Source organism: Gopherus flavomarginatus, chromosome 4 (genome assembly GCF_025201925.1).
Source record: "Gopherus flavomarginatus isolate rGopFla2 chromosome 4, rGopFla2.mat.asm, whole genome shotgun sequence".
NCBI classification, from domain to species: Eukaryota; Metazoa; Chordata; order Testudines; family Testudinidae; genus Gopherus; species Gopherus flavomarginatus.
This window is the reverse complement of record NC_066620.1, coordinates 196823097-196846514: the sequence shown is the minus strand read 5'-3', so window position 1 is coordinate 196846514 and position 23418 is coordinate 196823097. Positions and strand designations below refer to the sequence as shown.

General features: G+C 43.2%; 1 protein-coding gene across 1 annotated transcript in view; it reads left to right on the top strand.

The window, feature by feature from the left end:
* Positions 1-20523, top strand: part of HS1BP3 (HCLS1 binding protein 3) — an 85872-nt gene extending 65349 nt beyond the window's left edge. Inside the window, exons 5-7 of the mRNA XM_050950907.1 lie at positions 1825-1982; positions 2458-2593; positions 18943-20523. Of these exons, the coding sequence (XP_050806864.1) occupies positions 1825-1982; positions 2458-2593; positions 18943-19174 (526 nt within the window). The 3' untranslated portion in view covers positions 19175-20523. The remainder of the gene's footprint in view (positions 1-1824; positions 1983-2457; positions 2594-18942) is intronic.
* The last annotated feature ends 2895 nt before the right edge of the window (positions 20524-23418 follow it).

Genomic DNA, 23418 nt, shown 5'->3' with positions numbered 1-23418 from the left:
ATGGATGAGTGGTTGCATCTAGTCAAATAAAGGGAAAAACTGAGGTTGAGGGGCATGAAAGAAAGGATTACGGAAACCATGCTGCAGAACTATGCAGCTTTAACTATACATACCATCAGCCTGGATCAGGCAGAGAGGTGGCTGGATAGAAATTTACACATGAACTCCACTATCTACTCACCTATGTCCTAAGGGTTACCATGCTGTTAGAAGGCTTGCGTATTTGGAGAAAAACGGGCTCTTCGTAACTTGGGAAAGAGAAGTTAACAGATCTGGCCGTCAGTCTTGGGTACCTGTACGGTCCCCAGCTCTGTAGTATCTGAGCACCTCAGTCTTTAATGTATTTATCCTCAACACTGCTGTGAGGTAGGGAAGTGCTGTTATCTCCATTTTGCAGATGGGGAGCTAACGCACAGAGAGATTAAGTGTCTTGCCCGTGGTCGCACAGGAAGTTTGAGGTTGAACAGGGTATTGAGTCCAGCTCTCTAGCTAACACTCTAACCACAGGAAGCCCCTTGCCCCAAACCACTGTAGCAGCTGAGCACCAAAACACAAACTGAATTTGTTGCCATTTTGAATTGTTTAGCAAGCTGTTTAGCAATTGCTTCCTTGTCATTTCCCGTCAGTGTGGCACATTTCCAAAACATTCAGTGATTAAGCATTACATATTGATCTTGTGTAGTCATTTAAAGTGCATCTTATGCTGTTGCTAAGAGATGAAACAACATCAGGAACATGCCATTCACCAGGGCTTATGTTCTGTTGATAATAAACTCTTATGAAAATTAACCAGACTCTGCTTATCCTCTGTGTGTGGCCGTAATCCGGTGAGTATTTTACTGGCCTGTTTAACATGACTGGAATGCACTTGTAATCTCTTTGACTTTATTGCCTTGTTTTTTTTGATGGCAATAGCATTTTAAATGCTGCTAATTGGTTTTACTATAGACTGAAACCTGACCTTGTACTGGGTAAAGAAGAGCAGATCTTTTAGTGCAAAAAGTGCCTGTTGGGGGTGCAGCACTGGTACCTTGCGATGACGTGGCTGTTACACTTGTAGGTCCAAATATCAGGAGATTCTGTGCAAATTGCTAGATGCCCTAATGAACAGGCATTCCCTTGTTTTGAATTAAATTCTCTCATCCAAAGATTTCCTTTTAGCCTCCCATTTTCTCTGGCTCCCCACATGCCGACTTCTCTCTTGAATTTTCCCCTTTGTTACCTCAGGCTGCACTGCTGTAATGTGTGGTGCCTAACTGTGGAGGCCGCCTTAAAGCTCCAGCTAATACAGAGCATGGCTGCCCATCTTCTGAGTGGGTCAGTAGGTTGTGAGCATGTCACAGTTGTGCTTCTTGCTCTGTTGTGGATGTCTCTAAATATTTGAGTGAGATTGCTACAGAGACTAAAAGGATGTGGGCTCATGGGCCTGCCTCTCCCTCAGCTAAAGGTGGTGCAGATCCTGGAGAAGCCCGCTGTGTTGTATGCCCACTGATGGGAGTGAGTTTGCAGTGATAAAGTATCTGCTACCTTCTCTTCACCCATGAGGTACCCAGTGGCCAAATGGGTCCAGGCCATCCTGTGGCTATCAAGCCATGCCCGTCCTCTCTCCTCTATTTCAGTGGTGCTGAACTGTATTCAGGAGTCTGCCATACTTATTTCCAAATGAATGAAAAGTCCTGAAAAGGAGGAGAAAATTGCAACTAAATGTGATAATATTGTAGTTTTTAATATACATCTTGCTTCCATTTCTGGCTGAATTCCTTGATAGTTCTTGTAATGTAAGAAATGTCAGCTGAATTTCTTTCTTGTTTCTTGTACTTTTAGATCTAAAAAACCTAAGAAGCCCGCACCTCCTGCAGCCAAGGAAGACAAGCCCAAGTTAACCATTTTCGATGAGGAAGTAGATCCTGAGGAAGGATTATTTGGCCCAGTAAAAGATTTTTCATCTTCCAGTTCCAAGAAGAACTCGTCAGCCAAAGAGAGTAAATATGTTCCATTTTCCATTATGTACAGTTAGGTTGTGGTCCCTAAAGCTTCTATAAGGCTCTTGTATTTAAAATGGAATGGTCCAGCGCATGATACTTGGGTTTTGACGTAAGAATCTTGGGCCAGACCTTCAGCTGTAAATTAGCTAGAAGTGGAAATAAACATGGCTTGTAGCTGCAATAGCCCTACGCTGTTGGACTTTAGATTCTCCGTTGTTATGGATCTGTAGCTGTTATCTAGCTTATGTTGATGGGTGAGTAGAGCCAGTAGCTCCTGCTAGTGCAATGTATCAAGAATGTATTTCCTAGCACTTTGTGGATTTTTACTTCGGATGTGGAAGACTTTTTGTAAAAATTAATTTTCTGTAGGACGTTTCCTTTCAGCTGTACAACTTGTTTCCCTTGCTAACAGTCATGGTCGTGGTGTTGTAGCTGAAGCTTGACTAAACCTTTCTGATGATTCAATCTTTAGGTCTGAAATTATTTGAGGACCCAGACCTCGGTGGGACTGTTAAACTAGGCGACTCTCTACTGCTGCCAACAGCCTGTGAGAACAAGGGCTATACTCTAAGTACGAGCCTCAAAGAGGACACAGAGGAGCTATTGAGGTATTCCTCTAAAACGGGTCCTGTGGTAATGATGTCCACTAGGCATTCTTGAGCAGGAAGCAATTTAGATACCAAGGCCACAAACTCCAGGGCAAAACTTAAAATACATTCTGTGCTGAAAGTGGATTGACATTCATACTAACCAAGACAAGGGCAGACATTTGTTTAAAAGTTTGAAAATCAAAGACAAAACACCTTTATTAAAGCTTAACAATAATGAGCACTGACAAACGGTAGCACCTTTACTTTTTCAAGGTGCTTTACAAATAATCCTCAGGAGAGTAGATGGGTAGGTCAGCTCTCCATTTTCCAAATGTGGAAGTGAAGGCAGAGGAGTATCTTGTCCAAGGGCAAAGATGAACTCTGTTTCAGAACTGAGATTAGAATTTAGGTGATCAATGCTTGGACGCTGTGCTCAAGCTACTAGACTCGGCTGCCTTTTTATTTAAACAGTGTCTCTTATGACATGTATTTATATTTTAATCAGAACTGTGCAAGATCTGGATTATCAGGAGGCTCTGAGGTAGGAGGAAGCATTCATGAACATGCCCTCCCTCTATCTAAAGTACTTAATGTGGTCCCAGGTACCACAGTATCTGGGTGCCTCTCAATTTAATGTATTATCCTTGCAATACTCCTATTGAGGCATTTTTGCTGCTCCATTCTTTCCCACATAATAAATAGTGAATTAAGGCTCAGAGAAAATAAGCTCCCACGGGAAGTGTGTGGCAGTGCAAGGAGTTGAATGTGAGTCTCCTGAGTCCCAGGCTGGCCCCCTAACTGCAGGATCATCTATTTGCTCATGCTATCAGTTGCTATCCAACTTTTTAGTATCCTACTTTAGTAACTAGTCCAGAGCAGAGACAAAATATTCTGATGTGTGCTCTTAATCCCCTGGAGCTGGTAGTTTTGCAGCCTCTATTGTTTATACAAAATGCCTTAGTACTAACATATCACGGCAGAAATACCTGGCTTAGTTTATGCAGAGGTTAAGTTAGGTTATATGCCATCTCCTCTTACACTTTGGGGGCACATCTGATATTTACAAGACATGATGTGACAAGACATAACTCGATTTACTGAGGTGGCATGTTGGGAGTGAGAACACACATTCCCAGCTTTTCATGTCTGCTTTATCCTGTGCTAATAATCTAGGCATAAAACGCTTGACCCAAATTGTTCCTATAACTAGAACAAAAGTGCCTTATTTAGTATAATTCCTCCATTAGCCATGAAAGCAGTGGAAAGAGCCTGACCATTTGTCATATTAATGCATGTCAAATTATGCAGGCTTCCCTGCTCAGTCATAGTGATGGAGGCCCCTGAAGCCCGCTGTTTGACTGGCAGATCATGCCATTCTATAGATTTGGTGTTGAAGAAGATAGCAACAGTTGATCAATTGCCAGAGCTGGTGATAATGAAAAAAGAGGTTGAAGATACTAATTCTTTAAGTTATAACTGATTTTTTTCCTGAATTGTCACAGTGCCAGTATCAGTGCCTTCAGTAGCTGGCAATGCCAACATTCAGTTGGAAATGAGTAGGGGAAGCCCAGCAGAAAATCAAGTGTGTGACCCAACTGGAAAATGGCACGGGAATCATTCTTGCTCTGGAGACAAATCTTATCCCTGGTAGGGATGTAGAAAGATAGTGCCCTATGGACGTAGCAGAGAGCAGGTAAACTGAACTGAGAGAAATAGCAGGAGTAAGGAAGAGCTATTGGAGGACGAGAAATAATGAAGGATGGAAATTAGCAGAGGACCCGAAAAATATAGAACATGGGGAGAAAGAAATGTCTGATTATGGACATGGTGGGAAGCAAAACAGAACAGGAATGATGTGAGGTGCCAGGTGCGCTCCTGCTGGCTTAACCTAGTGGAATTCTTCTTTTCACCCCAATGAGAATATATCTGTGAAGCCAGAAGCCTTGCAGCTTAACTTTCACAAGCAGTCACTGATTCTGGGAGTTCCTCAATTTTTGATGCCTAACTAGTGACACTTGTGGCCTGATTTCTAGAAGCACAGATTATCTGCAGCTCCCATTGCATTCCACTGCACCTCATGGCACTTCTGAAAATCCAGCCCCAAGTTGTCTCAAGTTGGGCGCCCAATTAACAGCAGTGGGATTTTTGTTGTTGTTGACAAAGTTTGTGTTAGTGTTCAAGGAACTGATATCTGTGTAAGGATCTAATGAAGGGTCAAATACTGAATTATTTAAACAGCAAAGTCCAGAGACCACTCAGTGCACAAGTGATTTTAAACTTAATCCCCATCCCATTAGTTCCAGAATTCCGATCAGCCCATCCAGATACATCAACAAGCATTGCATCCCAGCTTGCTGGAGTTGGCATACTGGGGTAGGGACAGAGGAGGCCAGACAGGGATCTTAATATGTATCTCTCCAAATCCATGTGGGACATAAAATATTTTTTAAAGGGATCTTCCTGAGCTTTCCCCAATCATTGTGTCCCAGTGGGGATAGGGAAGTCTCTGTGACATCACAACCCAGAGCATCACTTTGGAAAAAGAAACTCCACGGGATGGGATATGAAATAGTGGGAAGTACAATGGAGAAGTAAAGAGGAGGAGAGGTTAAAAACCACATGAGATGAACAGCTCTTTTATCCTTGTTGTTTAGTACATGCAGCACACAAAATACACTTAATACTGATCTGCAAGTCACCTTTGAAAAAGACATAGTTGTCTCATCATATTATATATACATGAAGCCCTTTTGAAAACCCATTTTACAGAGCTTAAATGCAGGGCCTTAAACCATCTACCAGTGCCCCTTGAAATGAAAAATGGAGCAGAGGAAGCCTGAACACCATAACCTAAGTGAAGTCCTGAAGTCAAGATCCTTGCAAATAGCTGCCTTAGATCAAACAGATGCATTTAGTGTTGGATAGTATGATTAAGGGATATACTGTACTAAGCATAAGCATAAGTGAAGTATGACTGTATTCTAAAACCTGTGAATACAAACAAAATGTCCTGATTTCCCCCCTCTAGTAGTAACCACTAACTGAGATTATGTGGAGGACAGCTCACACATGCATGTCCAGTGGTAGAGTACACAAGACCTTGCCAATACATGCCCACTTATCTGAGATTAGCTTTTCGCCCTAAATTGACTTGTTGTACGGTCTTGGGGTGTGTTCTCTTGTGAACACCAAGAGATTTATCCACATAACTTTCCCATGAATCAAGAGAGCAGCAGATCCCTTGTTTTATGCTTTATTACATTAGGTGAGTAAACCCAATCCCCTCTGTATATGTATGTAGCTAAATGGACTCCACCGGGAAGCCCCCTTTGAGGTTCTACTACCTTCAGATGCTATTCCACAAGGATTGTGTGTCATAGTCAGATTATTGTTAATATGGAAAATGATTATGATTTAAAGAGATTAATAGCTCCCATCCCACTGGGGGCTTTGGTCCCAGAGGGCAGCTGCTACTTTCTCCTCCTGTGTAGCAGTAGCTCCTAATAAAAGTAGATTGGCTCCTCTTCCTCCTTCCACTCACTTTCACAGGCCTCTAACACAGGGGTGGGAAAACTTTTTGGCCCAAGGGCCACATCTGGGAATAGAAATAGTATGACGAGCCATGAACGCTCACAAAACTGGAGTTGGGTGCAGGAGGGGGTGAGGGCTCTCTGGTTGGGGGTGCGGGCTCTAGGGTGGGGCCAGAAATGAGGAGTTCAGGGTGCGGGAGGGGGCTCCAGGCTGGGGAGTGGGGTGCAGGGAGGGGATGAAGGCTCTGGCTGGGGGTGCGGGCTCTGGGGTGGGAGTGAGGATAAGGAGTTTGAGGAGTAGGAGGGTGCTCTGGGCTGGGATCAAGGGTTTGGAGGGTGTAAGGGGGATCAGGGCAGGGGGTTGGGGCATGGGGAGAAGCTCAGGGGTGCAGGCTCCTGCGGCACTTATCTCAAGTGGCTCCTGGAAGCAGCGGCCATGTCCCTCCTCTGGCTCTTATGTGGATCTGCGGCCAGGTGGCTCTGCACGCTGGCCCCTCTGCAGGTGCTGCCCCTGCAGCTCCCATTGGCCTGAGATCCCTGCCAATAGGAGCTGCGGGAGCAGTGCTTGGGGTGGGGGCAGCATGCAGAGCGGAGCCCCCTGGCTGAGCCGGAGCGAGGCCATGCCGCTGCTTCCGGGAGCCACATGGAGTGGCCCCTGAACCTGCTCCCCGGCCTGAGCACCGGAGCGGGGCAAGCTCCAGACCCTGCTCCCCAGCGGGAGCTTGAGGGCCAGATTAAAACGACTGACGGACCGGATCCACTGTAGTTTGCCGACCCCTGATTGAGATAATTTTCCACACACCACAAGGCTTTTGCTTTGCCACAAGATTCCCCTGTCCACTCCAACACAGCCCCTCCCTACCATGCGTATTTGTTGCTCTTATTAAAGGACCTCCTCTGAGGTCAGCTTTTCTGGACTCAGCAAGTGTGTGTGGTGGTGATGGGGAACCTTGATGAGATACCTTCCCCTGGGTTCCGGCACTGTGGCTTCATTCACTCTTTCCTGCCTTTTGGGGCTTCCAAGTGCACTGGAGGCCTGAAATCTCATAATCCCAGGGTTCTGCAGGGCAACACACTCTTGGTAGCCCCAGAATGTATAGGAGGCTATGGCAAATGAAATTCAGTGTTGATAAATGCAAAGTAATGCATGTTGGAAAACATAATCCCAACTATACATATAAAGTAGTGGGATCTAAATTAGCTGTTACTACTCAGAGATCTTGGAGTCATTGTGGATAGTTGTCTGAAAACATCCACTCAATGTACAACTACAGTTAAAAAAGCTAACTGAATGATGGGAATCATTAAGAAAGGGATAGCTAATAAGACAGAAAATATCATATTGCCTCTATATTAGGGCTGTCAATTAATCGCAGTTAATTCACGTGATTAACTAAAAAAAAATTAATCATGATTAATCGCACTATTAAACAATAGAATATCAATTGAAATGTACTGAATATTTTTGGATGTTTTTCTACATTTTCAAATATATTAATTTCTGTTACAACACAATACAAAGTGTACAGTGCTCACTTTGTTGTTTTTATTACAAATATTTGCACTGTAAAAATGATAAACAAAACAAATAGTATATTTCAGTTCACCTCATACAAGTACTGTAGTGCAATCTCTTTATCAGGAAAGTGCAATTTACAAATGTAGATTTTGTTACATAACTGCTCTCAAAAACAAAACAGTGTAAAACTTTAGAGTCTACAAGTCCACTCAGTCCTATTTCTTGTTCAGCCAATCGCCAAGACAAACAAGTTTGTTTACATTTACAGGAGATGCTGCTGCCTGCTTCTTATTTACAATGTCATCAGAAAGTGAGAACAGGTATTTGCATGGCATTTTTGTAGCCGGCACTGCAAGGTATTTATGTGCCAGATATGCTAAACATTCGTATGCCCCTTCATGCTTTAGCCACCATTCCAGAGGATATGTTTCCATGCTGATGATGCTCGTTAAAAAATAATGCATTAATTAAATTTGTGACCGAACTCCTGTGGGGAGAACTGTATGTCTTCAGCTCTGTTTTACCTGCATTCTGCCATATATTTCACGTTATAGCAGTCTCAGATGATGACCCAGCACATATTCATTTTAAGAACACTTTCACTGCAGATTTGACAAAACGCAAACAAGATACCCATGTGAGATTTCTAAAAATAGCTACAGCACTTGACCCAAGGTTTAAGAATCTTAAGTGCCTTCCAAAATCTGAGAGGGACGAGGTGTGGAGCATGCTTTCAGAAGTCTTAAAAGAGCAACACTCAGTTGCAGAAAGTACAGACCCCGAACCACCACAAAAGAAAATCAATTTTCTCCTGATGGCATCTGACTCAGATGATGAAAATGAACATGCATCGGTCAGCTCTGCTTTGGATTGTTATTGAGCAGAACCCATCATCAGCATGGACACATGTCCTCTGGAATGGTTATTGAAGATGAAGGGACATATGAATCTTTAGCGCATCTGGCACGTAAATATCTTGCGATGCCGGCTACAACAGTGCCATGCAAACGCCTGTTCTCGCTTTCAGATGACACTGTAAACAAGAAGCGGGCAACATTATCTCCTGCAAATAGTGACCAAGTTTGTTTGTCTGAGTGATTGGCTGAAGTAGGACTGAGTGGACTTGTAGGCTCTAAAGTTTTACACTGTTTTATTTTTCAATACAGTTATTTTTTGTACATAATTCTACATTTGTAAGTTCAGCTTTCATGATGAGGTGATTGCACTACAGTACTTGTACGAGGTGAATTGAAAAATTACTATTTCTTTTGTTTTTTACTGTGAAAATATTTGTAATAAAAATAAATATAAAGTGAGCATTGTACACTTTGTATTCTGTGTTGTAGTAATTGAAATCAATATATTTGAAAATGTAGAAAAACATCCAAAAATATTTAAATAAATGGTATTCCATTATTGTTTAACAATGCAATGAATCATGCAATTAATTGCAATTAATTTTTTTAATTGCTTGACAGCCCTAATCTATATAAATCCATGGTATGCCCATATCTTGAATACTGTATGCAGATGTGGTCGCCCCATCTCAAAAAAGATATATTGGAATTGGAAAAGGTACAGAAAAGATCTGCGAAATGATTAGAGTTATGGAACAGCTTCCATATGAGGAGAGTGTAATAAAACTGGGACTTTTCAGCTTGGAAAATTAACAACTAAAGAGGGATATAATAGAGATCTATAAAATCATGACTGGAATGGAGAAAGTAAATAAAGAAGTGTTATTTACTCTTTCGCATAATACAAGAACTAGGGTTCACCAAATGAAATTAATAAGCAGAAGGTTTAAAACAAACAAAAGGAAGGATTTTTTCACACAACGCATAGTCAGCCTGTAGCACTCCTTGCCAGAGGATATTGTGAAGGTCAAAGCTATAACAGGGTTCAAAAAAGAGCTAGATAAATTCATGGAGGATAGGTCCATCAATGGCTATTAGCCAGGAGGGGCAGGGATGGTGTCTCCAGCCTCTGTTTGCCAGAAGCTGGGAGTGGGTGACAGGGGATGGATTACCTCATGATTACCTGTTCTGTTCATTCCCTCTGAAGCACTTGGCATTGGCCACTGTCGGAAGATGGGACACTGGGCTAGATGGTCTGACCCAGTGTGGCCACTCTTATGAAAATGAATGCAACTGCTGTGGCCAGATCCAGCAAAGAGGTATAGTTCTATCATGTCCCACTGCCACCACCAAAAATGGAAGGTCATCCTTTCCCTTCCAGAATACGCACTGCAAGGAGTAACAGGGTGTAGCATGCCCATGCTCGTCCCTCTCCAGCATGAGGGCAGAGGGGAGGAGCCCAGGCTACCGTGGACGATCCTACCCGGTGATACAAGATTGCTGATTTGTGGGTGCAAATGAGTTTGGTGGAATTTACTGAACCCAGATTCTTAGTGTTAGGTTTGAGGATGGCCCTAGATCCAGTTGCTGCTTATAATACACAGCACCTACAGTTTTCATCTGGCTGTCCATAGTTCTGATACTTGGCACTAGAGCTCTTTCTATTTCATATTAAAATTCACAAGATTGTTTTAATGTTTCCTTTTGGTCCTAGTCACTGCTTTAATGTCAGTCTAATAACTCTTCCTCTGATTTAGTGCTCCATCTTATGCAAGTAATAGTAGGCTTGCATGCCAAGCCATGCTCGATTTGTGTTGCTAAAACTTTCAAGCTACGGTATTTCAGGTTCCATTTGTTTCATGCATCAGCCTAGTGACTCATTCTGCTGATGTGCAAATTCATGCACCAGGCAAAGCGTGGCACAGTCTTAATGCAATCAACATCCTACACCCCATTAATCTAAATTGTGACTATCCAGTGTGATGAATAACATTTTTGTTGTCATGGAGGGAACTCAGTATGTTTTCCTGAGAACGTTGTGTTGGGACTATAGCCTGAAGAGCTGCAAGATTGAAATGTTATGTAAACACATCCTACATCAGTGGAAGGGGTTTTTCAATCAATGTAGGTAATCCACCTCTCAGAGCTAGGTTGACGGAAGAATTCTTCCATTGGCCTACCTGCATCTACAATGGAGGTTAGGTCGACCTAACTAGGTTGCACAAGGTGCAAAATTTTTCACTGCCCTGAGGAATGTAGCTAAGTCAATCTAATATTTAGCCATAGACCAGGCTGTAGATGGGGCAAGATGGGCAGTCTGTTCTCATGGAACTCCTAGCACAATTTCCAGCTCAAAAAGATTCCCATTATCTCCAGCTAAAGCATGCAGCTCTTTGTTGCTTATCTGATCCAAGTGGAAACGTTTGTGATTCTTTCACCACTAACATCATTTTGTATTATTTATTAATCATGTTTATTACAGTAGTGTCCAGGGACCAACCAAGAGTGGGTCCCACTGCACTAGGCACTGTGCAGATATAATAGATGGTCTCTGCCCTGAAGAGCTTGCAGTCTAAATAGACAAGACAGACACTGGGTGGAGGAAAAGGCTTATAAATTAATGGAGATAGCCTATCTCCTAGAATTGGATTGAGTCCAGCCCCCTGCCTTCACCAACAGGACCCAGTGCTGATTTTGTCCCAGATTCCTAAGTGGCCCCCTCAAGGATTGAACTCACAAGCTTGGGTTTAGCAGGCTAATGCTCAAACCACTGAGCTATCCCTCTATAACATATGAACAGACTGGTCACTGTGATGGTGGCATTACCTGTTTCTCTACATAAAATCTTTCTCCCTTTCAGAATCCACATCTCAACCTTAACTTCACACAGCTGAATTTGTTATAAGCCTTCTATTTTTAATAGGAGATACTGTTTTATGCCAGGAAAAAAAATGCTATTTTCCATTACTACTTAGAATCTGCACTGTAGTTGAATCAGCACATTATTATGACAAGAATTTCAAAGACTACAGTGCTCCTTTTCCGAGAGAAGTCAGACTTTGGGAGAAGAATTCATTAGGTGGATATCTGTGCCCTATAATCTTTTAAACAAATGTTTTCATGTGCGAAGAGCTCTGTGCTGTTGCTAGGTTTCATTTTTTCCCCAGCTGGAAGTTAAATGTGATAGTTATACATGGTATATTTACTTGCCAAGAAATGTAAGTCCTTGGTTCCACCTTGACCTAAGGCATTTCATGTTGTTGTTAACCGTGTCTTTCATGATCAAGCAACAAAGCATCAGACATCCTGACTTGCACAACAGGACTGAAAGTGGCTTGTGAGACAAAGATCGCACATTATGTACTATGTGCTCTGTAAAAGATCTCGAGCTAACCCATGTCTTTCAGAATCTAGGACTACCAGTTCATAGACCTGTTTGAAACTGAACTGTTCTCCAGGTTCTGTTGTTTTTTTTTTAATTATTATTTCTATTAAGCAGCATTTTGAGGCCATATATTGTTTGGTGTTTTAGGACTGTGCAATAAACATTTTAGCTGCTATGACTAAAGCTAACTAAGATTTTAAACTGCAACTCCAGCTATCTGAAAATCACAATAACCAACCAGGTTAATGGCCAATGGCATGCGTATCCCTGCCTTCTAGGGGACAGAATGTCTGACCTTGACAAATGCTACAGCTCATGGAGAGCAAGGTGAGTAATAGCTTTCATTGGACCAACTGTTGGTGGAACGGACAAGCTTTCGAAGTACAAAGGAGGATCTACATAAGGTAACCAGACATCCCCTTTTTAAGCCTTCTTCCAGGTGTTTCAACTTTTAGTTAAATACGGGCAAATTGTCCTGTATTTGCTGGGATCGCAGTACAGAGCCAGCAGAGGGGGCCAGCAAGCAGCCATGCTCCCCCCTTCGCTCTCCCCAGCGCACGCTAGCGCCGGACTCTCCCTTGCTGCCTCCTCCAGTGGCAGCAGTGCTAGGGATGGGCAGTGAGAGTGCGCCCAGGAGCAGCCCAGACTCCGCTGCTCCCGCCCCGTTCCTGTTGCTGCTCCTGTCCCACTGCCCCCCTTGCCTACTGGGCAGCACTCCTGCTGTGCCGCCCTCAGCTCCCGCCTTGCATGGATGCAAAGCCAGAGAGCACAGTGTGCACCCCCTCCACCTGGGGCCTGGGGCAGCCTGCGAACAAGGGGGTCCCCGCTTACCTGTGATGGGAGAATCCCTGCTCTCCCGGGTGGAGGGGCTCTGCTGGCCCCATGGCAGGGGGAGCAAGCTGTGAGCAGCATTTCACCTCGCAGCTGACCCCCTCACACGTGGAACCCCTAGTGGGGCGCAGAGGAACATGTGGCGAGGGCAGTGCCAACACCAGCCCTGCACTGGAGGGAGGGCTGCAGAGAGCAGTCCGGGCAGGCCAGCCTGCCCCATGTGCAGGGGGACCTCAGGCAGCCCCATGCGCAGGCGTGCGGTGGGGGGCTTGGACCACCAGCCCTGCAGGCGGGCAGCAGGGGAGGTTTGGCCCACCAGCCATATGGCCGTGCATGCAGTGAGGGTAGCAGGGGGAGCGGGGATCTTGGACAAGGTGTGGTGGAGGGGTTGCAGGCTGGCGGTGCGGTGAGTTGCACGGGGGGTTGTTGCAGGCAGGTAGTGGGGTGACTTGGGTCGGGCCCAAGCACCAGTGGGAAGGGGGACCTCAGGCTGGCCCCGTGTGGGCGGGAGACAGGGAGGCCCAAGCGTGGGAGGACTGAGGGACCTCAAGGAGGGCTTGGGCTAGCCCAGGAGTGTCCCATTTTCCCTTGGGGAAAATATGGTCACCCTTGACCTACAGGACTTGAAGGGGAACTCTGTGAAGCTCGACAGCTTGTCTGTTTCACGAGCAGAAGTTGGTCCAATGCATCTCTCATATCCTGGGACCAGCTCAGCTACAACAACACTGAAAGCACCTAGTCGAGCCTTTACATTTGTGGTTTGAGGCCCTGGAATCTATACGTGATCTCTCTGTGTGCATTGTGTAAGGCCAAAGCTTTGTCACTCTAGGCTGCTGATTCACTCAGTATTTGTGCAGTAGGGGGGGGAAGAGATAGAATTATTACTTATTACATAGTGTACCAGAGAACAAGGAATCTTCTCCTGGGGATATGTGGCAGCAGTTTGATCTCTGGTTCAATATCACACAGGAATTTTTCATCTGACTCTAATACAAACATGGTTAAGGGCTGATGTGACAAATTCTGGAGAGGATATTAAGGTGAAAACCCAGAGCCAAGTGTTTGGCTTGGGTAGCTGGGCTGGGTGTTTGGAAGGTGCATGGGAAAGGGAGGAGAACCCCACCATCAACATCAGGCACAAAGTGCCTGTGCAACCACTCCATAGAGGCTCCTATCAAAAATAACCCCCCATGGGCTGTATAGCCTCACCCAGATCCATTCCTCATCCCCTACCCCTCATCTATGCTTTGCCATCCAGCAAGATTATATGGAGCAAGGTGTCACACCATAGAGTGGATCTCCTTCTGCTCCCTCCTTATTCATCCTTCCCCTTGCATAGCAGAACCCCACGTGAGCCATGAAGGCAGAGGAAAGGGTCTGAATATTCCCCTAATGCGTAAAATTTATCCCTGGAACAACTCTGACTTCAGTGAAATTACATCAAGGATGTGTAGAGCTTTACTGAAGGATGACAGAGGGCGGTTGTGTAGCTTGGGGACATGGTTACTGACTAGAAGTATCTGAAGGAATTGTTTAGGGTATCCATAGGATTAAGGTGTGATGAGGTGAAATTAACAAAAAAAAAAATAGGCCAAGGATCAGGAAATGTTTCCTCACACTCATAGCCTTTTAGCCTAGGGAACAGTCTTCCAGGTGACAGGCTAGAGGCTTAGTCCCATGAGAGATTTTTAAGATCAGACTTGACAAAGCACCAGAGGGCGCCCTGTATGGAACAGTCATGCCCTGAGCACTAGGGCACTGATACTCTTAAACTCATTCGTAACTCTAACAAATGGGATTACTCACATGCTTAAAGTTCAGCACGTGCTAAAGTGCTTGGCTGGATCATGCCCGAAAAGGTCTGTTCCATCTCTGACTTTTGTGATTGTTCTACCCTGAGTTGAACTGAAAGGGATTTTATTTAAAAAAAAGAAAGAAAGAAAGAAAGAAAGAAAGAAAATAATAAACAAAAAAAAACACTGCATGTCTCAGTAACTTTGCCTAGCATCACAGATCCTTCTCCTATCCCCTCTGGTATTCAAAGGTATTTACTTCAGATTATAAAATCTGTGGTTTTGAAACATCTTGGCAGAGACTTGTAAGCTAATAGCCAATTGCCTGGACATTTGTTCATACTGTCTGAACTCTGTTAAGCTAAGTATTGACTAGACCATGGCAATGGTGAACACTGATGCCAGCTTAATTAATTTTTCAGTACCATGCCATCTGTGTGGCATCTGGGAATCCCAGTTTATGGCATCAACTGGCTAGCCTAGGAGTGAGAGAGACCAAGGTGAATCTTTGGTCCCTCTGATTCAGTGCAGATGAAAAAGTTGCAAATTTCTTCTTTTAAATTTTCTTTTCAAAAGCTTTCTGTATTTGTTATTTGAAACTATTTCTGATTTAAAAGAAAAAAAGTTTTTTGCATGCTTTAATAATTTGCCTTCTAAGATACTGGACTGCTACAAATGACTGAGCATATTTGCTCTGTTAATAATTCAAAGGATACTTTGCATCTTGAGCACAGGCACAGCTAGGGAGTGGAAAAGACAGCTAACTGGACACCTGGCTAGAGCTAATGAAACTGAGGTGAAACTGGCTTTGCTAATTTGCCTGGGACAGTAGGGGAAAATTTTCAGAAACACTTCAGTGACTTAGAATCTGAAGGCCCATTGCCTTTCAGTGAGGCTTAGAATGCCAAGTGCAGGCCCAGTTATTTTAAGGCATTTAGGCGTTGCTGTGCTCAGTGTGGCAATGCCTTACTGATTTAGGAGCCTAAATCCAATTCACCATCAATGGCATTTTGGCTCCAAGTGCCTAAGTCACTTCTGAAAATGAGATTTAGGCTCCTAAATTAGTTAGGCATTGTGACGCTGAGCACGGTAATGCCTAAATACTTTAAAAAATCGAGCATGTCACTCATGAAAATGGAATTTAGGCACCTAAATCACTTAGATGGTTTTGAAAATTTTACCTTAGGACTTTTGATCAAAACAAGGACGTCCGCTCACCCTATGCTCATGTGTCTCCTGCAGTCAGAGGAAATAGATAGTGGAGGATATACTTCCCAGTTTTAGTACATGCTCCAGAGGATAGTGAAAAACCCCAAGATCACTTTGAGATATTCCTGGAAGTCAAGTCTTTGTCTACTCTGAAGTTAGCAATCAGCTCTATCCTGTGTATGTGAGCAACACTCAACACAGCTAGTTAAATATCTTATTCCACTTCTACCCTCATTATTACAGATGAACAACTCTGTATTTGTCAATTTGGATGACAGCCCAAACCCTTCTTGTTTGCACACGCAGTATATTATGGTGTGTTGTTTTGATTTAACACAGGAAAATATAATCCAATGCCTAAGGGAAAATAATTGGCGCAAGCCTTGATGTACCGTAGTCTTACCCTGTCCTTTACATCTTTGTGGTTATATATTTCTGGTTCATTTGTTACATTGTAATGTGTGAACACAGAGCCTCTTTTTCCTTATGGCCTAAGAATATTAATGCAGAATATGTATTATTTAATTGTGGCCAGCTTCAGAATTTAATCCAGTCAAAATGAAAGAGAATTGTCATTGTGCAAAGGGCTACCTCTAGGAATGGGACTCACCCTGGGACTAGCAGGCAGATTATTACAGAAAACGCATGTGGACATTGAGAAATGGAGTAAGAGGAGACCCATCCTTTGTAAATTTTACAGGAAATTTGCTGATTAATTTTTTTAAAAGTCATATGGGATAAAGTTTTTTCCCATTTTTATAATCTAAGATGAAGATAGTAAAACCCAGGGCGTGATAAATATTAGTTGTTGGTTGGTTCTGTGGTATTGCCCACAATGTGCTAGGTGTTTTTCAGACAGACAAGATGATATAGTTCAGGGGTGGCCAACCTGAGCCTGAGAAGGAGCCAGAATTTACCAATGTACATTGCCAATGAGCCACAGTAATACGTCAGCAGCCCCCCATCCACTCCCTAGCCCCCAGTGCCTCCCGCCTGCCGGCAGCCCCCAACACTCAGCGTCTACTCCCCCCTCCCGCCACAATCAACTGTTTCATATGCGCAGGGGGCTAATGGGGGGGAGGAGCGAGGGCACGGCAGGCTCAGGGGAAGGGGCAGGGGCCTTGGGGGAAGGGGTGGCGTGGGGGCAGGGCTTGGGGCAGAGCAGGGGGTTGAGCAGTGATCAGCCTACAGCACATTGCAAAGTTAACATCTGTAGCTCCAGCCTCAGAGTCAGTGCCTAGGTAAGGAGCCTAACATTAACCTCTGAATAACCGCGTGCGGCTCCGGAGCCACAGCTTGTTCACCCCGATATAGTTCCTGACCTGAAGCTCACGATCTGAGGCCCCAGTCTGCAGACAACAATTTATGTGTTTGACTGAAGGATGGGCAGGCAGACAACGTGGAGGAAAGGGGAGCAGTACCTCCATAGGGTGCTTTTGAACTGGTGGGTCACTGGTGGAGTTGAGCAAAATTTTTCAAACTAATAGTTTATTTGACTAAAACTGTAGTTTTTATTGACCTGAAACTATTCACAAATTGGACATGAATATTTTCAGTCATTCACAAAACAACCAGAAGTGGAGGTGGTGCTCCTTCACTCTTGCCCCCACGTATAACCTTTATCTCATTGGTTAGGGCACCCACAGTGGATGTTGGAGATCCATGTTGAGACCCAGAATGAACTTTTTTGACTAATCAAAATGTGTATTAATTTCAGATTTGATTGAACCCAAACCAATTTTTTTGGAACCGTCACTACTAAAAATCATTTGCCCAGCTTTAGCTGCAACTCCTACCGGGACATGGAAGGCAATCAGTGGAGCCAGGATTTCACCCAGTATACCCCAAAGCCACCAGCTAGTGCAACAGGAGCAGATATGTGGTGGGGAAAATATGAACAAATAATAAATAACATTACAGAGAGCCAAAATACTTTGTAACTGATCTGAGATAAGGGCCAAATCCAAGTCTCTAGTCCCTACCCAACCAGCACAGAGTGTGAAAAGGGATACAATTAAAAGGAACTTTGCCCACCCCAGGTAGTAAAGTGGCTGCAGAGCTGCTCCACCAAACCCATGCCAGCCACCGGTGCCACAGCATTAGTGGGAGGACCAGAGAATCCACACAGAAGAGAAGAGTCTGGGTTTGCCCCTTCCCCTATCCCCATCTTCACTTGCTCTGTGCATATTGCTCTTGGGGAGCCATTGCTGCTGCAGAGAGGGGTGCACCCTCTCAATCTAGCACTACCTAATGCATGGCAGAACTTCCCCCGTCCTGTTGCCAATGGGGGGGGGGGGTGCTTTCCAGCTGCAGCTTTCAGAGTGATCAAAGATGGGATTTTTCAAAGTGTACAGCACTGACCTTGCTTCCATGTTTTACCATTGACTTCAACAGCAGTAGAGTTAGACCAGTGCAGAGTGCTTTATCCCACCCTGAAATCTCACACTAATACCTATGTCTTTCAATCCCACCAAACAATATAAATGCCCTTAATTTCTTTTAATTTTTCCTTGTATGTTTTGATGTTGGTTGAATATTATTTGATTAGAAAGTTGGGAAAAGTTATCCTAAAAAAGCATAGTCCACACAGACCAAAGGAGCCTTCTGTTTCACAGGAGCGTGTGTGAACAAGCCATTCTGTGGTTAACTTTATCCAGATCAGCATTAGCAGCTAGACTTGTAGTTCATCTTGTTCGTCCAAGAAGCAGAGCTGGGCAGGAAAGTGTTCGCCTGTCCCATGAAAAATGTTGAGATTTCAAAAATATTTTCCCATTTCAAATTGAAGCAAAAAATCAATCTCAAACTTTTGTGAACAGGAAAAAAAAATTCAATATGGGTCAATGGAAAGGTTTTGTTTCAGTTTCAATTTTTTTAACTTTTTCTTTACATTAACTTGCATTTCTAAATAAAAAGTCATTTCAAATTTAAAAAAATGGAACTTTTCATTTAGTGTCTCATTTTACCATTTTCTATGATAATTTCAGAGTTTCCAGAATTTTCAGAATGGGAAATTGGTTGAAATCAACCCTTTCCCATGCAGTTATTGGGGATTGGTCCTGCTTTGAGCAGGGGGTTGGACTAGATGATCTCCTGAGGTCCCTTCCAACCCTAATAATCTATGATTCTAAGTTTCAGTTTTAGGGAATTGGCATTTTCTGAGGAAAAATATCTTTGGTCAAAAATTCCCGATCAGCTCCAATGAGGAATCACATGTGCATTTGTGTTTTTCTTTTCTTTTCTTAGGGTTGAAGAGGATTTAGAGAGGCTCTGGAGAGTGAGTTCCAAGCCAAAACCCAGGCTGCCACGTAAACCGGCATTGCTTAAGAAGCCATTAATCCCCACTAAGAACAATGTTAGTCCAGCCCCTCCAGCAAAGCCGAAAGAGGACAAGATTCAAACCATGGATGAGGTAGACATTCTCCAGTACATTCAGGACAATGAATCTATCAGCAACCAAGACATGAGTCTCTTTTGAAGAGTTTATTTCTTTTTTGTCTTCCAAGGCTGCCTTATCCAAGCGCCATTGACCTCGTATGTGAGGGAGGCAGGAGTTAGCTCGCATCCTTCATTGTCACTACATTTGTCAACCTGTCATGATTAGGAGAGCAGCAAGTCTGATTATTTCACAGGCTCTAAGTGGTAAAGAGTTTATGTTTCTACACAGTGCTATTATGGTCTAATGTTGCCTTATATTTTCAGGGTTTTTTTTAAGAGGTGTAGAAAATATACAACACTATAGATTCTGTGTACTACAGTCATGTCAAATTATTGTAACATTAATATAGCATAGCTTTGGGTAACTGATTACTAGACCGAAAGGGCTAGAGCAAACAGCATAGGCTACAAGCATGAATACAGTCTAGTGGGGCCCCCTTCACACCATTAGCTGAATAAGAGACTATGTTTCAGTTAACTGAAAATGTGATCCTTTTTCTCTTGTCCATCCTTGTAGCAACCTGCCCTCCCTTGCTGTCATTTCAATGAGATGCAGCCACTTAATGCTTCTGTGGATACACTAAAATCAGCCTTTGTAGTTCAGAGAGAGGTTAAAATCCCAGTTCCTGACCGTTCTTCCCCTATTCAGGCACTCACTGAGTCCCAGAGAAAGTTGTCCCTACCCCCAGTATAGATACAGCCATATAGTGTCAATGTCTTGTCATACACAAATTCCAGCTCAATAGTGAAACAGGGCTAGACACTGCACATCTACGTCCAGATTTTCCGACTACAGCTAGTCAGCACAGGAACAGGGTGCAGAGTTAGCAAATGACTGGAGATGTATTTCAGGCCATCTGTAGATACACAGACACTGAAATGTGTAGGAAGTTTGGATCTTTTTCCATCTAAATTTCAGGGCTTGGACCCATCTCTATAAAGACATGGGAGTGGAATGATGCGAAATGGAGGTCCCTTCGGTATCTGTTTAATTTTTCTAGCCAGGCAAGAGCAACTTCGGGGTGATAAAAGACATTTTTAAAAAAAATCAGAATATTTTGGCAAAATTTTAGTGCCTGTGAAAAGTAATTAATTAACCTAGCACCTCAATGTCTCCAGCAATGAAATGCTAGTATATTTAAGCCATGTCACACACCCCAAATCTGCCTTTTTAATGCATAACATAATAAAAAGCCTATAAAGCACTTTAATATATATTTTTTAATAATGACCATGTTCTCTATTCATAATTTTCTCTTTATTCCAAAAGATAATGTATTCAGTAATTTTTGTTTACGGAAACAAAAAAATCAATATTAGATATGAACCGTGTAAAATAAGATTCACTATAATAAAATGACTTGCTAACCGGTAAGTACTGTTCTTTATTATATCCTGATGAGAGTTGAAAGTTGGGTTCTAATTACCTAAGCTGTGATGAATGGTCAATTTTTATTCCCTTATGAGTGCAGTAAAATATGTGTATAAATAAAATATTGAAGCCTAGTTCAGATAAAGCTTACTGATGGATACAGAAGTCTATCTATGGTTCTTATATGGCTTCCATTAGTTTCTGAGCAAAGTATTTAGTTAGCCTCTACAAACTTTTTTTCCTCGCCTGCTGCAGATTATAGCGATCTCAGCCCAAGAAGCCCTGGAATGCGATTCCTTTGGAGGACATGCTCAGTTGAGACATAATATTGACTTGATGTGCAACAGAATGCAGTAAGACGAGCGTGGAATGGATTTTATTAACATGATTGAGCTGCTTGTGAATAATTTTGTGACTGTACTCATCTAGGCACATGTGTGTGTATAATTCTCTGTTGAATTTTCTGGAAATTTTGTTTAGTGACAATTGTGAATCCTTTTCACTAGTGGCTTTTCAGGGTTTGTCTGGTGACTTCTGGCTATGTAGAGTTGGCAACAAACTCAAAAAAAAAAAGAAAAAAGAAAAAGCAATCAGTTTTGGCCTACATCAGCTCCCTCTAAAATTAACAGTTAAAGTCCCTTTGACTTCAGTGGAAGAAGAGTTAAGCCAATGTGGAGCATTTTTGAAAATGCCACCCTATGGCTTCCTGTAATTGTATTATTAGAAGCTACCCTGAAAGTTACTTGGCTAGGAGGGGTGAATAACTAATCACAGATTTCCCAAGTATTTCTTCACTGTTGCAAGAAAAGTCATTATCTTAGAGCTATTTAGGAATAAATTCCAGTAGAGTAACCCCTAAATAGAATTTCTGCAATCAAAGAAAGTCCTTTTTCAACAGGATGCTCAAGGATTCTGGAGTCAGGTTTTTCAGGAAGACTTGGCATTCTCCAGCTTTACAGTAATAAAAACAATACACGAGATTGACATACCATGCCTCCTGTTAAGAAACACAAGGCTAGCTGATGTGTCCGTTCACTAAAGTGATGGTGGACAGGCAATTGTTTAGATGGTTGCATGCTCAGTCTAACGAGTAGTGAAACCAAATCTGGACAATACCTGAAACCTACAACCATTTCAACACGTGGTGGTAAAAATCTAGGGCTAGATCATCAGCTAGCATAAATCAGCAAAGCCCCATAGTAGTCATTGATGCTATGCTACTTTATGGCCCCTGAAGATCTGCCTCCTACTTTCTTTCTGTGAAAAATGTGTCTAGAAAAATCTAATTTTTAGAATCTCATGTAGATCATTAGCAGCTTTGTGGTTGCCAGTCAATCTGACTTGATCTAAACAGATGGGATGTGACTAGTCTGATAATCTTGGGTCTATGATAATGGGTGAAATCTGATGATAAGGTGTAATTGAAAACGTATGCCTGCCTGATATATGTAGGCTGTTACACTGATCCCAAATGGCTCTTTATCAGGGAAAAATCCAGAGAAGGGACAGGAAATTCCCATAGAGGCAGACATTTTAGATCCTGTATTAAAACAAAACAGAAGCATACTCACAGGACCATGAGGAAACTTGTCAGGACCATGAGGAAACTTGTCAGTCTTGCAACAGTTCCCCAGGTTCTCATACTGTATGAGAACTATGTGATGAGATAATTACAATGATACTGACCCATTTCTTTATAGTGTGGTAATTGCAGGATTGACTTAGCCTTCCAGACATTGACCGTGCAACAGCTATGCCTGTCAGGGCTTCACACAGTAATTATATTGAATGAAATCTATACCATTTGTATTTCACACTGCTCCTTTATCCATTTCTGTTTTCTGTGCTTTTCCACTTTCGCTTTAACCCGGGAATAGCCTGTCAGGGTTTTTATAATGATACCAAATGAAGTGTGTGGATTTGTATTTACCACTGTGACTTTTGCTCTATTCTATTACTAGCTAATTACTAGCTTTCTGAAAGAAGTGCATGTTTCATGAGTCACCCACCTTCTGAGGTGAGAGACAGTAAAAAATGTGAGTGCAGTAGAAAAAGGCAATGTTTTCCTCTCCTGGGAAGACCTGGATTTTAATACTACTACTTTGGAATTCTACAACAACTGCTAATAGAGAACCCCAAAGGGTCTCAGACGTATAAACACTAACAAACTTAGCATTACAACACCCCTATGAAGCAGGTAACTATTTTTATTATTATAATTTGTGTTACAGTAGTACCAGTTAGTGGAGTCTCATTGCATTAGGCACTCTACAAACACAGAGCTGAGAAAGAAAAAGAACTGAAGAATTTATAATCTAAATCAGGGGTCAGCAACCTCTGGCACACGGCTCGCCAAGGTAAGCACCCTGGCGGGCCGGGCCAGTTTGTTTACCTGCTGCGTCGGCAGGTTCGGCGGACCGTGGCTCCTACTGGCCGTAGTTCGCCGTCCCAGGCCAATGGAGGCGGTGGGAAGCCGCAGCCAGCACATCCCTCTCCCCCGTCTCTTCCCGCCGCCCCCATTGGCTTGGGATGGTGAACCGCAGCCAGTGGGAGCCGCGGTCCGCTAAACCTGCTGACGCAGCAGGTAAACAAACTGGCCCGGCCCGCCAGGGTGCTTACCCTGGTGAGCCGCGTGCCAGAGGTTACTGACCCTGATCTAAATTGACAAGACAGGATGGAAGAAAAGAAAGTATCATCTCCATTTAACAGATGGTATTGAGTCATAAAGAAACATATGTCTACGGTCACATGGGAAATCTGTGGCATAGCTGGAAAGTGAACCTATATGGCCTGAGTCCCAAGTCATACAGTTAAACAAGAACTTGTAGCCAGGAAAAAACACAGATCTGCATCCTACCCTGGCCATGAACCTTTGAAGTGACCTGAAAATGAAAAACAAACGGGCTTGTGGT